Source organism: Myotis davidii, unplaced genomic scaffold (assembly GCF_000327345.1).
Source record: "Myotis davidii unplaced genomic scaffold, ASM32734v1 scaffold330, whole genome shotgun sequence".
In the NCBI taxonomy this organism is placed as follows: Eukaryota; Metazoa; Chordata; class Mammalia; order Chiroptera; family Vespertilionidae; genus Myotis; species Myotis davidii.
This window is the reverse complement of record NW_006283770.1, coordinates 1,175,200-1,187,957: the sequence shown is the minus strand read 5'-3', so window position 1 is coordinate 1,187,957 and position 12,758 is coordinate 1,175,200. Positions and strand designations below refer to the sequence as shown.

General features: G+C 39.6%; 1 protein-coding gene across 1 annotated transcript in view; it reads right to left on the bottom strand.

The window, feature by feature from the left end:
- The window catches only part of DCDC5 (doublecortin domain containing 5), a 68,774-nt gene that overhangs the window by 43,252 nt on the left and 12,764 nt on the right, over window positions 1-12,758 (bottom strand). The window contains exons 3-7 of the mRNA XM_015566494.1: window positions 11,826-11,925; window positions 9,696-9,831; window positions 7,974-8,133; window positions 3,947-4,105; window positions 2,583-2,783 (exon numbers count right to left, since the gene is read on the bottom strand). Coding sequence (XP_015421980.1) covers window positions 2,583-2,783; window positions 3,947-4,105; window positions 7,974-8,133; window positions 9,696-9,831; window positions 11,826-11,925 — 756 coding nt within the window. The remainder of the gene's footprint in view (window positions 1-2,582; window positions 2,784-3,946; window positions 4,106-7,973; window positions 8,134-9,695; window positions 9,832-11,825; window positions 11,926-12,758) is intronic.

Here is a 12,758-nt window from a genome sequence, read left to right as displayed (position 1 = left end):
TGCTTATATTCTGCAGGAAGCCTGAGCTTATAGAGCTCTATACAAAACCCCCTGCATGCCAAAGAGCAAGGTGAGAAATCACTCTGTGTCCTAGCAATATCCAGCACAATACCACTGTCTCTTTCATTAACCCATGCTATTAACACATACAAGTCACTTCATCTCCTTGAGCCTCAGTTTAGCTAGACTAGTGACTAAGACTAGAAGGTTTTAAAGATTGCTTTGAGCTCCAAATTCCATGATGCTGAATTTCCCCCTCTATAACCTTGAGTGCTGTTGAGGGAATTTTCATCCCTGAGGATTTCTTCATATTTTTTCATATTTCCCTTTGGGTGTCAAACACACACAGCAAGATGCCAAGGGGAAATGTGAAGGAAAGAATTACTGTCACTAGGCAGACACACTTCTGCCATAGGACATATATTCCTCTAAATCGTGCCCACCATTAATCATCCAGACTTCTGCGAAACCTCTGTCCAAATGTTTGTGGAGTCTCCAGATGGTGACCCATGTGCTCATGAGCAAATCCTGTTCCACTGCCCCTCCCCCTCCCTGCTCCATCTCTTCTCTCAGACTCTGGAGTTTCCCACCAGAGATCAATCAATACCACCATTTCCCACCAATGGTCCCTCTCTTGTACGGCTTGACATGGGGAGGCCTCGAGAAGGCCAAGTTGTAGAGTGTTTTGGAAAGTGGAAGGACATCGGAGGAGGCTGTTCTCTTCCATGTTAGATGTGGTTACATTTTCCAAAGCGGTGCTGACCATAGTCCAGTGTTTCAGAGTTTTAGGCAAACGTCTCTTTTATTTTCACTTGAATAGCCATGCCCTCCTCCTGCTTTCTCTACAGCAATGAGGATAAAAAATGAAACCAGTGCCAGACACTCAGAAGGACCCAGAAACTGCCCTCTCTTCCAATGAACAAGTGTTTCTGAGTTAAACTCATCATGCTTGGCTTTCTCCTCTCTTGGGTCACGTTTCCCATATGTGTTCACCCCAGTTCCTCAGCCATGCTTGAATTCCAACTGAGGCTCAAGCAGGACCCGTACTATTAATACAGAAAGGCAAGGCAGTAAGATGCTACATTCTAGAAATGTAGAGATGGGGCAGTACCAGCTCTGTAGGGGCAGGAATATTTATCTGGTTTGTTCTTAAACCTAAAACACTGCCTGTGAAAATTCTTTATAGCTGAACGAACGCATTCTGGTTCCATAAAGCCAGCCATTCACAGGGACAAAAACCTGCTTCCTAGCTTCCGATTGCAAAGACAGCTTAGCTAGGCTAGGATGAATGGGGCCAAGGAAAACAGTCACCAGGTCCATCTACATGTTGGCTTTTCAGCTTTCTGTAAAACAAGCCCAGCAAGTCTCTCTTGCTGGCGGTTTTGCTCATCTCAGACAGTGAGCAGATTAAGGCTAGCTCCTTTGCGGCACGTGCTGGGCCCTCTGCTGCCCCCTGCTGAAGTTTATGCAATCTCTGTCAAAGCAGCAATTCCTAAACCTTTTGCATCACACACCTTTTGAGAATCCAATGAAAATCACAGCTCCTTTCCAGAAGAAAACAACTGTACTGCGCAGATACACAAACACAAATTTTATATGGCATTTCAGAAGGCTGAAGAGGCCCCTGGAGACCCACCATATAACACTAATGGTAGAACCTGAAGCAAACCAATCTAAAAACCAAGGAGTTATTTTCTTTCTTGTTAAGGAAATGTTCAAACATGCACACAAAAAAAAAAACACAGAGAGAAATGCTGAAGAAACCACCACGGACTCAACAGTGAGCAATATTCTGCCATTCTTGTTTCATCCCTTCCCCTCCCAACTTTAAACATTTTTGCTTTTGCCGGAATATTTTAAAGTAAATCTGAGATAGCTCTTAATTTTACCTGTAATACAACAATATATATTCCAGTGATGAGCATTTTCTTTTTTTTAATCATAACCGTTATAACACCCAATAAAATTAACAATACTTCCTTCATATTATCTGGTACCCAGACTGCTTTGAATTTCCTCTGATTACCTCAGCAATAACTGTCTGACAGTGGTTGGCTTGAATCTGGATCTAAACAAGGGGCCCCCATCAGATTGGCTTAATATATTTGAATAGGTAAGAATTAGTTTTCACTGTGAGTGGAAGTCATATCAGTTGACTATTTGATGGAAGGACGGGAGGGGAGGCATGTATATGGGGAGGTGCAGGAGATTGAGTTGTGAAAAGCAAATTTTAAAAAATGATGTCTTTTTGGAATTCTTACTTTATTCCTTCAAATCATAAAAATAAAATTAGGTAAGAGTCCAGTTTTCTCTTGACCTTAAAGGCCAGTTAAAGCTATGAACCCAGTAGGTCAGATTTCATGTTTCTTCTCTGAATCAATAGCAAATAAGTTGTGTGTAGGCTACTGAGCATTTACAGTGGCTCTCGGTCTCTTTCTCTTCCTGGAGCAGGATAAAAATGTGTTGGCTATGTTAAATAGAAAATCCAAAGCCCTCAAATATACATGAGCCTGCTCTGTGGGGACCAGGCAAATCTCCCACTCACTTGTTGATATGTTAACCCCCAAATATAATGCGTTCACCTGCTGCCTTCCTTGTGCATCCAGCGCTGATGACCGTCATTGGCTTTTTTCTCCACCAAAACCACCTCCGTGCCTGAACGCGGGTCCGGACCTCGCACCCCCAGGACTAGCTGAGGAGCCGCATGACTTACGATTTGCCCATCTCTGTATTCAAACTGCTGGTGGCAGAGCTTCTGCAATTTACTCCGCTTTGGAGAATGGCTGAGATAAATAAAAAAAAATCCCATTATGTGCAGAAAATACCCCGTGCCCTTGATGAGCTGGAGATGGCAAGTTCTGTCAGCAGGAGACCCGCTGTGAACCAAATACACTTATAATGGTGAGCCATCACCCTTGGGACAGCAGCAATGCTATTTGCACTACCACACACTGATGTACGAAGTCGAATTCTGAGTTTATTTAGTCACAGAAATAAATGTTTATCTGAGAGAATATGAGAAACTCATCAGCAAAGAAAAAAGACATTCAGTTGAAGAGATAATTTAGTTAAAGTGGGAAAAGAAGTTAGAAAAAAAGAAGGCATGTAGAATCAAAACAGAGAAAAATAAAGGAGTTCTGTTTAAACCATGAGTGTTTCTATCCTCTATCTAGACTCCTGGCAAATAGAACATTATTCTCCAAGTTTTTCAATTTTCCCTAACAACTCATACTCATAACAACTCAATATAATATAAAATAATAATATGTGAATAAGTTAATTTAAAGGAATCTCTTACTAAGGCTCTTAAGGGATTAAGTAAGCTTATTAAACATACTAAATAGCACAATGCATTGGCAATTACATTAATTTATAAACATTTATTAAGACTACTAGATGTTTATATTAATAGACTAATATAAACATTTATTAGTGTATAGTGCATAGACTAATGCTAAATGTTTAAGTGCCAAAACTATTTAATACATATAAGCTGCTATAATGTTAAGTAACTGTCTAAAGATGATAGGTTGCTGTCATTACACTGGGCACTGGCCAGAAAATAATAAAATTAAAAAAGAAGAACTTGCATTTTACTAATTTCTTAAGGACATCAGGGCATCTTATATGTTAATGCATAAGTTCATTCACACATTTATTCAACAAATATACAAGCTCTGTGCTAACTTCTCAGGAGGCAAAGATGGATGAGCTTTAACAGAAAAGACACACCAGTGAAAATAAATTATTTAGCTAAAGTGTGAAAGACCTTCTCGTCAATACTTGGCAAATACTTCAGTCAAAAACATAAGAAAGACAAAAATGTATATGTTGATGTAAATAGCAGCTAACAATAATGCAAATCCTTAGGAATATTCTTGCCCCAAAGTGAGAAAATCTAAGATCAGCTAGAAATCTGTATAAGGAATCCATTGCAACTTTTTACCTGTATTTTCTCTGTGGTTCCACATTTTCTAAGATCTCTTCCTGCATCTTCTTTGGAAAACTGTCGCCCTCATCAGAGTTGTGAGAAGGTTCCTGCCAGGCATACTTGAGAGGCGTGTGACGAGCCTTCATTCGGAGATGGGCTTTTGCATGTGAATCTCTATTGAGGTTCATAAACAAACACAAGGCTAAGAATTCGGATTCCTACTACCAGAATTTTCTCTGAGGTGTATTCCAATCGCACCCTGAAGGATACTGACAGATCGTAAATCATATTTCCATAGTGATGCCTAACATTGCAAATCCATATCCTACGAATACATAATTTAGATCTTTTAATATAACATTGCAAATAAAATTCCATTATCACCTAATAAACAGCATTCATCTTTGTTAAGTTTTCTCAGGAAAAAATAGACCATATATTATGTTTCAAAAATTATAAGATTAAGACTATTTAGTAGTTTAAGAAATTCCTAACAGACATGTACAGAGAATCCTTGTACCCATCCCATAAGTGGGTCATATTTCTGTCTGGAACAGTACAGCTAGATTGTTGGGTTTCATAAAGTTTATTCATTAGACAACGTTAACGGAATCTTAATTAACTTAACTTCCCCACTCAAGAGAGGAATCTAGGGAGACTCAAATAGTCTTGGCACTAATAGTGCCAGCTTCTGATAGAGAAAAATGTACTAAAACACCCAGAGTAAATAGTCATCATTAGAATAACTGTGCCCGCCTTCTCGCTTCTTAAGAAGATGAGCGCCGAAGCATAGCCACCACCAGATCTGTACATATCCAGTTCCAGGCCACACTGTTCAGGGCTCTTTTGCATTCTGTGGAATCAAGACACAGCATGAGAACTGCTCATCTGAAAGCAGGATAAATATATAGGCAAAGCAGCAAGCATATTTCAGTACTGTAAATATGCACATGTGAAAATCAAGCTCTCTGGGATAGGCTGTGACCACCAAGGTCTGGTGGCACTTTGATGTAACTGTAAACAATATCAAATTGCCAAAATCTTCAAGGACAACTCCTGTGTCAGCAGAGCAGACCAGACACTTTTCCAGTGTAACAAAAGTATGACATGTGGATATGAAATTGGTGAGTAATCACGACCTTATTCAGAACTGCTGCACAAGCTGCTTCTCAAATGAAAACTCTCAGTAACTGTTAAAAAACAACAGTGCCATCTTGTGTTGAAAATTAAAAAACACACAACAGCTTTCCCACAAACTCCATTTCTTTGAGGAAAAGAGGGAGGAAGAGGTCATTTTTAGTTTTAACACATTTAGTAGTGTGTAAACAACAGTCTTCCTCCAAATCCAGATGTTTTGTTTTTTAATTTGGAATTTACCTACTAGTATATGCTCTTGAGTTTCCAGACAAATGAAGTAGAATCCAGTCAATTTTAAAAACGGTCATTTTAAAATCCATCTGGCTTTATTAATTCATTCGTCTATCCATTCATTCATAAAGCTAATTATTCACTATTAGTTATTCATATCTTTCACTAATATTTATTGAACATTTACTATATGATAGCTGCCGAGTTCTAAGTATCGGAATACAGTGATAAACAAAACATAATTTATCAGAGTGCTTGGAGCTTACATTCTAGTGGAGAGCAGAGAGATAAGAAAATGAATAAATAAACAAAATAAGTGCCAAAGTGGAATAAAACAGAATACTGTGATACAAATTGGTTGGGGCAGGGTCTAGTTTAGGAATGGACTCAGAGAGGGCTCCTCTGAGAGATGATGTTCGAGTTGAGACCTGGACAATGGGGAGGAGTCAGCCACGTGCGGATGTGGAGGGAGAGCATTCCGAGCAGAGAAAAGAACAAATGGAATGTCTCTGAAGCAAGAATATGTTTGTCTCATTTGAGGAACAGAGACACTGGTGTGACAGGCATGCAGCGAGCAAGGGGAAAGGTAGTAGGGGAGGAAGCTTACCCGGAGGGGAGGGCCTGCCTGCAGTGCAGTGAGGAAAAGGGAAGGTACCCCCACCCCCCTCCCACCCACCCGCTGTCGCCAACCCAGTGCCAGGCTCTGAAAGCCTTTTCTTCCATAAGGCATCACAGCAGAGGCCAGTGCTCCCAAAGTTTCTCTTTCACTGTGCTTCTTACCATTTTTACCAGAAATCTTTACATAGAACCCATCTATCAAAAGGGTTCTTTCCATATTTATGGCCTAGTCTCTTGCTTTATGGATGTCCCTTCTTGAGCCATCCTACTTCCCAAATAAGTGAAAACTGCCAATCAAACATATCTAAGAAAGTCTAGGGAAATCTTACAGTGACTTTCTAATGTAAGATGATTTAAAATCAACTCATTGAAAAAAGTTCAAAGAACCAATGAAAGTTAGTCTGGAAAAAAGATAACCCGGTGGGCTAATGATGGGAAGCTTTGAATATTTTAAGGACTTTTAAGTAGAAGAGGAATAGGGCATTGCATAGAGATAGAGAAGAAATCATAGGATGGAGATAATTTAATTGATTATTTCAGCATTAAAATGGGCTGCCTTGTGAAATAGTGATCTTCCTGTTATTAGGAGTATTCAAGAAGACACTGTATCAAAAGGGCCTGCCTGGACTGTGCAAGAGACTCCTGGATTATGTTTTGAGTGGACTCCATCACTTGTACCTCAAGGACTCCAAGCCTGATGAAATCTATGAATCAGAACACTGTCAGTGTTTATTCTCAAAGATGTTCTTTTTCTTAGTTTCTCTTTATTTTTTTCCAAGTGCAGTCTAATAACTCAGAGGCCAGATGATGCATCTTTTAGAAGAAGAATGAAAGGGGCTTTGGGAAGGTTTGTGGTCAGTTCCTGAACCTTTGAGTAAGATGACATGTAGGTCAAATCATTCTCTCTGACAAAGGCTTTCTGGTGTCTCTGTTGGTATAGGACATCGGACCAGATGACTCACTCATCAAAATCTGAAGTTTGAATCCTAAAGTAAAAGTTTATATTCTTATAATTAAGGACAGAAACAGTCTTTTTAGACAGTTTATAACAATTAATTTTCACAGTTACTGCAATGGCAATAGATCAACTATTTGTGGTTTTATGATTTGAAAACTCAATCATTTATTTATTCAATAATGATTAAAGTCAGTTTACCCTGCTCTTCACAAAAGACAGAGATTTTGCCCTTGAGGAATTCCCCGGTTGGTGGTTGTTTGTGTGGTAAAGGGGTGTGTGTGTGTGTGTGTGTGTGTGTGTGTGTGTGTGTGTGTGTTAATCTTGCTATCTATGGTCATTGCTATAACTTATTTCAATGATGAAAAATTATTCCATGGATGAAGACAGGGCAAGTCAAGACACTTCAGGTGGAGAGAAAGGAATGTGGCTCTGAGCATGCCACATTCAGGTGACAGCTTGTAGCTGCTGAGCTGGGGGGTGGAGTTCATGTGGCAGGAAGAAAAAAAAGGTAGAGTGAGGCGGGCATGGGGGTGCCAAGGATGGTCAATGACAGGCCTGGACCAGGGCCAGAAGGGCTCAGGATTCCAGACTAAATATTTTTTCTGTCTGCACAGGTAGCCATTAAAGAATTGTACAAAAAGGATTGTGTTTTAGGAAGATCATTGTCAACAGATAGAACTTCAGGTGAATTGAGAGGAGATGATTATGGAGATGAGTCCCATCAGAAAGCCATTTCAGAGTCCAGGATGGTAGCTGTACATTAACATGCACCCAACTTGAAGCTACATTAGGGAAGAAGCATAGCTGAGGTCCACATTTATGGAGACAAAACATGATGGATTCTTCAAATAAATGTCTGCGATTCTAATATTCTAGCCTTTAAAAAATAGTAGCGTTATGCCAAAATGACTGAAAGTAGATCATTGTGATGGTAGAACAGTGGAGCTGCCAGGAAACCGATTCCATATGAGCTCTTCACCTGACACCCATTTCACACACTTGGCATGGGTTCCCTACTGGGCTCTGCGCTGTTATCAGGTTAATGAGCTGAGTTCAAATACTAAGCAGGCAGCTTTTCTGGCCACACTGATCACTTACAGAGTTTTACTGGGAGCACTTTCCGTTGTTAAAGCATTTTTTTGCATTTGCTCTTCCTCTGGTGCTATAATTTGCTTCTCTTCTCCAGAAGTTGCTACAGGCTTACACACAGCAAGCTTGGCTCCAGACACAATGTCACTTTGGACTTCTAGAACAAGAGCTGAGCAGAAATGCACACATAGCAAGGACAGGTTAGTTCTAATTGCAGAGAGCTGGGAATTTGAAAGCACATGCTAAAATAAAAATTCAGAAAATGTCCAGCTATTCGGTATAAAGACATCCTAAGAGTAACTGATAATTGCTTTTTAAACGAATACATTGGATTTCACTCAATTTAATTTTTTAGATTCTTTCCTCTAAAGATATTCTTAGTCAAAAATACTAACACTAAGTTTTTCCAAAAACAATGAAGTCATACATTCTATTTAAATGGGCTATACATTATTATATGCATATATGTCTTTAAATCATTCTGTAGAGATCCAAACTCTTCAGTGAATGTCCCCAAGGCTTTGAAACACACATGCAAAGCTTACTGTACAGTGTTCAAGATATGCAAAAGGGTAATGTTTTTAATTATATTAATAATTTCCCCTTCCTGCCATTTTATATATAAAACCTTTGTCTTGGTGCCTGAGGCAGCCTTAACGAATGAGGAAGACCATGAGGAGAAGAGAAATGCTTCAAGAGGACAAGGATTGTTTTGACTTTCAAGCAGAGCATAAGTCAATGCCTGGATGACACTGTCTTGATTTAAGATCTTTCCAAAAGCCTTCAGCTCCCATTTAGCATATCAAAGGTTTGACCTTTCTCAGGGTTGACCTGAAAAAAGCAACTGTTTCTGGGCCTGAGGGGAGAAGAGTAAGAAGAGGAGGAAGGCAGAAACCCAGCATGGGGGATTATGTTCCCCTACAGGCTTCACTTCAGGCATCTGAGCTTCACCAAGGAAGTTCTATGCACACTGCTTATTTTAGGACACGGTAGCAGTTACCCTTGAAGCAGCCTTCAACAAGCCATTTAAATCTAAATGTGGAAATGGTTTCTGGGAGGTGCAGCTGTGCCCCAGGATTTGCTGACAACCCTACTGGGCGCTTTCCAGAAGAGGTTGCCCAATGAAGGTCAAGAGGTCTTGTAGCAAAGACTTGCAGAGATGACTACCCAGCAACAACCAGGCTTCCAAGGGCCAGGGGAACCAGAGGAGGAGCTAGGCAGGCAGGAAGCAGCACCCACCCAAAGCATTGTCTGAGCCAAAAGAATGGGACACCATCACCCAGCCATGGACTTCAGCCAGCAGGGCCCAGAGAGCAAGAGGATCTGCACCCAAATTCTTATTTCCATCCTAGAGAGGAACTAAAGTGAGACTGGAACCTGCTAAATCTGAAAGTCCCATTCCTGCCCTGAAGGGACTGTTTAAAGTAATGTACGGGATAAAATTTAAACCTGACTGAACAGTTGTCTTGTCCTTGATAGGGGTGCGTGAGGCTCACAAAGAAGACCAATGTGTTAAAGACAAAATAAATTATATTCTCCTTGCACAAGCAAAGTGTAGTGTAAATGAAAATATACAGCTCTGTTAAATACAAAAATTAGTCTAAAGTGTTAAACAGCAAGATGCAGGCATGAAATACAAGCTATTTAAGCAAACTAATTTTTTTAAAAAAGCACTATCATCAAGTACTTATTTTGGCTGTATACATTAAGGTAAATAACTCCAGTGCTTACCCTCTGTCGTACGTGTATTGCAGAAGGCTTGAATTTTAGAAATGTCTGATGCTAAATTCCTCAGGAAGAGTCGCTTCTTTTGATGAGCAATGGACAGGTCAGGATTGATCCAATGTTCCCCACATGAAACGTATACCTATTGAAGCAATGAGCCTCTGATCCTAAATGCAACTGCTCACAGCAGCATTATGTGCAGTAGCCAAGACTGAAAACAATCAAAATTTTCCTACAATAGGTGAGTAGTTAAATTGTGGCACCATGGAATAATACTCAGCAATGAAAAAGGCACAAACTATTGATAAAGGCAACAACTTTGATGGAGCTCAAGTTTTGTACTTCATGCTATCTTTGCAACTTCTTGTTAATCTACAATTATTTCAAAATAAAAAGTGTTTTAAAATAATTTTGAAAAGAAGGAGAAAAAGTAGAGAAGGGAGGCAGGGAGGAAGGAGAGCAGGAGGGAAGGAGGAAAAGGGTGGGGGATAGGTAAGTGTAAATCAGGGCTTTGCAAAAAAATATGACTGAGACCCAAATCTTGTCTGCTGCCTGTTTTTAAATGAAGTTGTATTGGAACACAGCTATGCCTGTTCATTTACATGCTGTCTATGGCTGCATTTGTGTTATAATGGCAGAGTTTCGATAGAGACCATACAGTCTGTAATATATACCATCGGACCCTTTACAGAAAAAGTTTGATGATCACTGATGTAAATGAACTTGCAGTATATGCACCAAAATGTTAATGGGGATATTTTTAGATACTAGATTATGAATGATACTTTTTCTTTTTCATTTTGCTTATATGTATTTCATAAATGTCCTTACATAAATACATATTTCTTTGAAGTAAAAAATAAGAGAACTATTTCTATATGTTGAGAAAGATTCAGTAAGAGAACAAGGGAGCCTAATTCTACCTGTTTTGAAGCCACTCACTGATCATCACACACATACTCTGTATGAAGACTCAGATAAAACTCTCAAAATTTTCTTTTTGAACAACAGATATCTTTTTCCTCTTATGGACATACCTAATCATGTAACTGCTCATGTTTAATCTTCATGTTGGCTATACAGAGCAGTGACAGGTCCATTTCTAGCAAAAATACATACAGGATCTTTTAACAGTCACCCCTGGCTCCACCTGACCCTCCTACATTTACAGTTCCTTTGCCCTGGTGGCCTCATCTACTTGTATTTAAATTAAATTTATCTACATTAAGTTCCTTCTTAACTAGCACAGTAACTGTAGCAAATTATATCTGTAGCATTAGAATTCAAAACAAGGCCTGCCAGTCTCCAAGAACAACGAACTCCTCTTTCTCACGCTGCCTTGGAGACTGGTCATTGATATTCTGTTTGAGACTTTCTTGAAGGGTCTTCACATTCAGAGCTTGAATTGAGTTTTTTTTGTGTGTTTTTTTTTTGTTTGTTTTGTTTTTGCTTAAAGTATTGCAAAGGGTATTACATATGTGTCCATTCCCGCCCCCCCCCCCACCGCCCTAGACAGTCCCTTAGCCTCCCCTGAATTGAGTTCTGATAATATGGTGAGAGCTTGGTTTTCTGTTCAAAGAATTTCAGGTATCAGTCAAGGCAAGTTTTCTTCCCCAATTCCATAAATGGGAACAAAGGCTGGGCTGCTAACGTCCTTCTCAGCCTCCTCCAGCCACCCAAATAGAGTATGTGAAAGCCTAGATATAATTTTTTTTCTGAAAAGGTAATATTATCATTAAGTAATAAATCATTAAATGACTACATTTTGAAGGTTCCAAAAAAGAGAGAGAGAGAGAGAGAGAGAGAGAGAGAATCTATTCCCTTTCGAGTAGGATAGAAACCACAAGCAGTTAATAATTTTGTCTTTTCCTTATTTACAAAATAAGAGCATCCATCTCACAGGGTTGGGATGAGCTTAAATGGATTAATTCATATACGACCCTGAAAATCATGCCTGACACATAGTAAGCTCTCAACAGTTAGCTATTAGTGTTCATCTCTGATGGTTGGTGAGTTATGATAATTCTGAGGGGGGAAATAAGAGGAAAGAGGGTAAATGTTTGAAGTTTTATATTTTAAGACATTTTAAATATTATTCATATATTAATATTTCCAGTTTCTCTTTCATGTCTTTACCAGTTCGTCTCTTTGAAGGTCTTTTACAGAAAAGATTTCCTTTCCCTTTTCATTGAACAACCTCCGAGCTGCAGAAGGTAAATGTAGAACTTCAGTACACCTGCAATAAGAGACACAAAAAATTGACCTTGCATACAGACAGCTTCCAGCAGAGAAGAGAGGAAATAAAAGGAATGAAGGGCCTGGATCCTTCATGACAACTCCCTCTACAGCACGGTGTGTATCGAGAGCCGGGTTCTGCAATCCATCAGACCCCATGTGAGTCTCACTCTCCCTTTCCGAGTTGTGGGACATGGGCAATGGGCATTATTTAAACTCTGTAGGCCCAAACTACTTATTTTCCAAGGTTGTTATGAGGATGACCAGTTGATTTTAAAAAGTGCTTAGTATAGTGTCAATCATGATCAATACACAGGCAAACATATCATTGTTGACTTCTTATTTCTCAATATGCCCCACACGTTCCCATTTTCTTGCTCTTCCTTCTACCTAAATCACCTTCTTTAGCTTTTTCTGTGGAAGTCTACTCTTTCTCCAAAGCCTCCAAAGTCACCTTCATTATCAAGCGATTCCTCATCCCCCTTCTCCAGAAGTGATCTCTATAGCTCTTTAACTTCTTTGGAAATATAATTTATTTTTATTTTTTCTTTATTGATTAAGGTATTACATATGTGTCCTTATCGCCCCATTGCCCTCCCCTGCAACCCCTCACTAATGCCCTCATCCCTCTGTTGTCTCTGTCCATTGGTTAGGCTTATATGCATGAAATAGAATTTTGTTTGCTTGGTTAAACATTAAATAGTGATTCCCCCCCACCTCCCTGCAAATAAGCACTGGGCCAGCCCTGTGGATATCAAGATAAATGATCAGCTTCCCTGTTCCCTGAGGAGTTCCCTCTCTAGTCAGGGGGAGAGACAGGTCAGCAACTGACAT